Source organism: Anarrhichthys ocellatus, unplaced genomic scaffold (assembly GCF_004355925.1).
Source record: "Anarrhichthys ocellatus isolate YVR2014 unplaced genomic scaffold, GSC_Weel_1.0 scaffold181, whole genome shotgun sequence".
Classification (NCBI taxonomy): domain Eukaryota; kingdom Metazoa; phylum Chordata; class Actinopteri; order Perciformes; family Anarhichadidae; genus Anarrhichthys; species Anarrhichthys ocellatus.
The window spans coordinates 215,784-218,941 of record NW_022280211.1 but is presented as its reverse complement, the minus strand read 5'-3'; the positions used below and the strand labels follow the sequence as shown (position 1 = coordinate 218,941).

General features: G+C 42.3%; 1 protein-coding gene across 1 annotated transcript in view; it reads left to right on the top strand.

The window, feature by feature from the left end:
- ptprt (protein tyrosine phosphatase receptor type T) overlaps positions 1-3,158 on the top strand; it is a gene marked incomplete at its 5' end in the record, with an annotated part of 187,609 nt that overhangs the window by 46,178 nt on the left and 138,273 nt on the right. The window contains 2 exons of the mRNA XM_031878470.1: positions 2,001-2,116; positions 2,199-2,379. Of these exons, the coding sequence (XP_031734330.1) occupies positions 2,001-2,116; positions 2,199-2,379 (297 nt within the window). The remainder of the gene's footprint in view (positions 1-2,000; positions 2,117-2,198; positions 2,380-3,158) is intronic.

The following is a 3,158-nucleotide window of genomic DNA, read 5'->3' as shown; positions in this document are numbered from 1 at the left end:
AGGAGAGATGACTTTAGGAGGCTGCAGGGTTGAGGATGGAGGAGAGAGATGTGGCATTTATCAGGACCAAGGGCAGCCTGAGAGACATCTTCATCATCTTCATCATCGACCTCACCTTATATATTTGTATAAACAAATATATAATTCATAACTCTCTTCCTCTCAGTGTGATTGTACAGTAATAAGTATACCCCCCCCCCCCCCAAACGGAAATGATCAGAGGAGCTCCCGCTGATCACCAGACCAGATTATGAGAGATTAGCCCCCATCATAGCTAACAGCGAGATTAAGCTGCTGTGTTGTTCCCTCCAGACCTCTGAGCATAATCTCCTCACAGAAACATGCTCACAGTCTTTGCACTAATTTATGACTATCGTTGGTAAAACCTGCTGATTCCTTTGAGTCTCTGCGGCTCAGTGACGAGTGATGATGTCTCAAATGGAGGAATTACAGCGTTCATTAAAGGAACATCACTGATGTGTTTGATTACAGGTTCGCTCGCTTTGGTTCCTGCTGGAACGTCTTTAGATCAGATGTTTGCTCTTCTCATCAGACTGTGATGTGAATAATCTACTGTTTATACCTTTCATTTTTATAACAAGCTATAACTATGAAATCAAATCTCTGCATGATTCTGCATGAGACGATCACTTCAGTGGCTCCAGGTTTCTCTGCCCAGCACATTAATACTATATTCATATTTAACACTATATTAATACTTAATCTCATAAACGGATATCTTTTTTATCTGATTGTCGTCAAATGGAAACAAGAATGCCGGTCTATCGCTGCCTTTTGTTCTCCAGATTACTACTCGGCTTTGTCTACAAACAGACGGCACCACATGGAGCCTGGAGTCTGAACCCTAAAGACATCCGGTCCGTCTGAAGACCTGAGACGGATCATCCACGTTCTGTCTAATCGTGTCTCGTTAAACTGATTTTACGTTTACTTTAAGCAGCTTGTCTGAACAATCTCATAATCACCCTCTAGGGTTACGTTTCATAGGTTGAGCAATTATTGTAGGAGCCATCAATTAGTTTGGCTTTTATCATTTAAATAGAAAATGATGAGGTTTTAAGTTATTGCCCAAGAAAGGTTAATAGTAACTTTTCATTCATTTATAAAGTGAGAAAGAAAAGAAAAAATATGCTTAATGTTCCTGATGGACACATTTAGTAATAAATTAACTTAAATAAAGTTCAAACTTTACTATAAAATGTGAACGTTTTGTAGTCAAACATCAGTGAAGTCAGTGCCTTGCTCAAGGACTCTAGGAGCTCAGAACAATGAGGATCTTTAGCTCCAGACTTTGACTTTAAACATTCCGTCAGTTTAAATGTGTGCTGAGGATCAGAGGAGCGATCCTCCGACTCAGACTTCATGAACGAGACTCTTCTCTCCTGTGTCTGTTTGAAGAGGAGCAGCTCTTCTTCCCTCAACATCTCTTTGTATCTTCTCTGATGATGCAGTGAACTAAGTGGACAAACAGAGAGATCGGTTTAGAGTTCAGTCAGTCGGGGTTCAAACCTGCAACATATGGTGTGTGTGTGTGTGTGTGTGTGTGTGTGAGGGGCAGTAATAGAGACCACTGGTTGGATCCACTGATCCGTATCACAGAGACTTCATAAAAACATGAATATCAACATTCTGCTCCTCTGGAATGTGAGTGAAATATTAAAAATAGTCTCTTTCTGGAGCTCAGTGAGTTAGATTATATTCTCAATTTATGAAAGATGTTGATATGAAAAATCATTGGTGGATAAATTTTGAAGAATTATTTGTGATTAGTTTGTAAAAAACAGATTTTGGATCCTCAGCTGATCAGACGTCAAAGACAACTTGAGACATTATCTTGTAACCGAACGTTCAGATATTAATAATATTAATAATAATAATAAAGAGTTTCTCCACAGAAGAATGGTCCACATTATCTCTTTGTATCGACCTTCTGTGTTTCCTGATGAATGAACGTTCTTCTCTGTCCGTCTCTCCTTCAGATCCGGTCCACGGTCCCCAAAATGTCAACGTGGTGGACGTCCGAGCCCGTCAGCTGACCATCCAGTGGGAGACGTTTGGGTACGCAGTGACTCGCTGCCACAGCTACAACCTGACGGTAAGTTTAACATTCACAGCTTCACAGCTCGTTGTGCTCCACATCAGTGTCATGAAGGTCCTTCTCTCCCTCTGTGTTCCAGGTCCAGTACCAGTATGTGTTCAACCAGCAGGAGTTTGCAGCGGAGGAGCTGATCCAGACCTCGTCCCACTACACCCTGAGGGGCCTGAGGCCCTTCGTCACTGTCAGACTGCGTCTGGTCCTCGCCAACCTGGAAGGCAGCAAGGAGAGCGAGGAGATCGTCAAACAGACGGAAGAGGACGGTGAGTGGAAACAACAGTGTGACCCTCCTGATCGGTCCAGTAGATGTATTACATTATGAATAGATCAACGTGTTCACTCAAACTCCAACTCTCTTCAAAAATAACACGTGAGGCATCTCAACAGACTCAAGTTACATTTTGTATGATTGTTTTGCCACTGAAAATAATAAAGTTCGATTTTTTTACATTCAAAGATGGTTTATTTAATCTGAAGCATGCAGCATTAGCTTCCATGATCAGTGAATCATCTTTGAATGAGAGAGAATGAGACATTCCACAAATCATTCATAACAAATAATAAATATACTAATAATCCAACGATCCCATCCTCATTGTAGAGACGTGAGTACCATGAAGCCGTGTGCCTCATTATGAGACACTTCCTGTTAGATCACAGGTTTAATTCCTGCCGTGTTCACCGCTCTGCCCCTCGGCGCTGACACACTTCATTGCTGCTCAAATATAGATGAAGCCGAGCGGCTCACATGATGTAAACTCCTGTTTCCTTTCCAGGGGCTCCGTGTTCTCCTCAGTCAGACTGTTTGCCTCTAATAACTCATTGATGCTTCACATTCCTCTCAACAACATGTCGGAGATGAACTGCAGTAAAAGCTCAGATCCATCAGAGAGACGTCTGCTAAGCAGCGTGAAGACATAACTCTCTCATGTGTTCCCTCCTCAGGGCTCACATCTCTCCTCCTCGTCTCATAACCAATATCACACACACACACGCACGCACGCACTCACACACACTCTCACACACACACACACACACACAC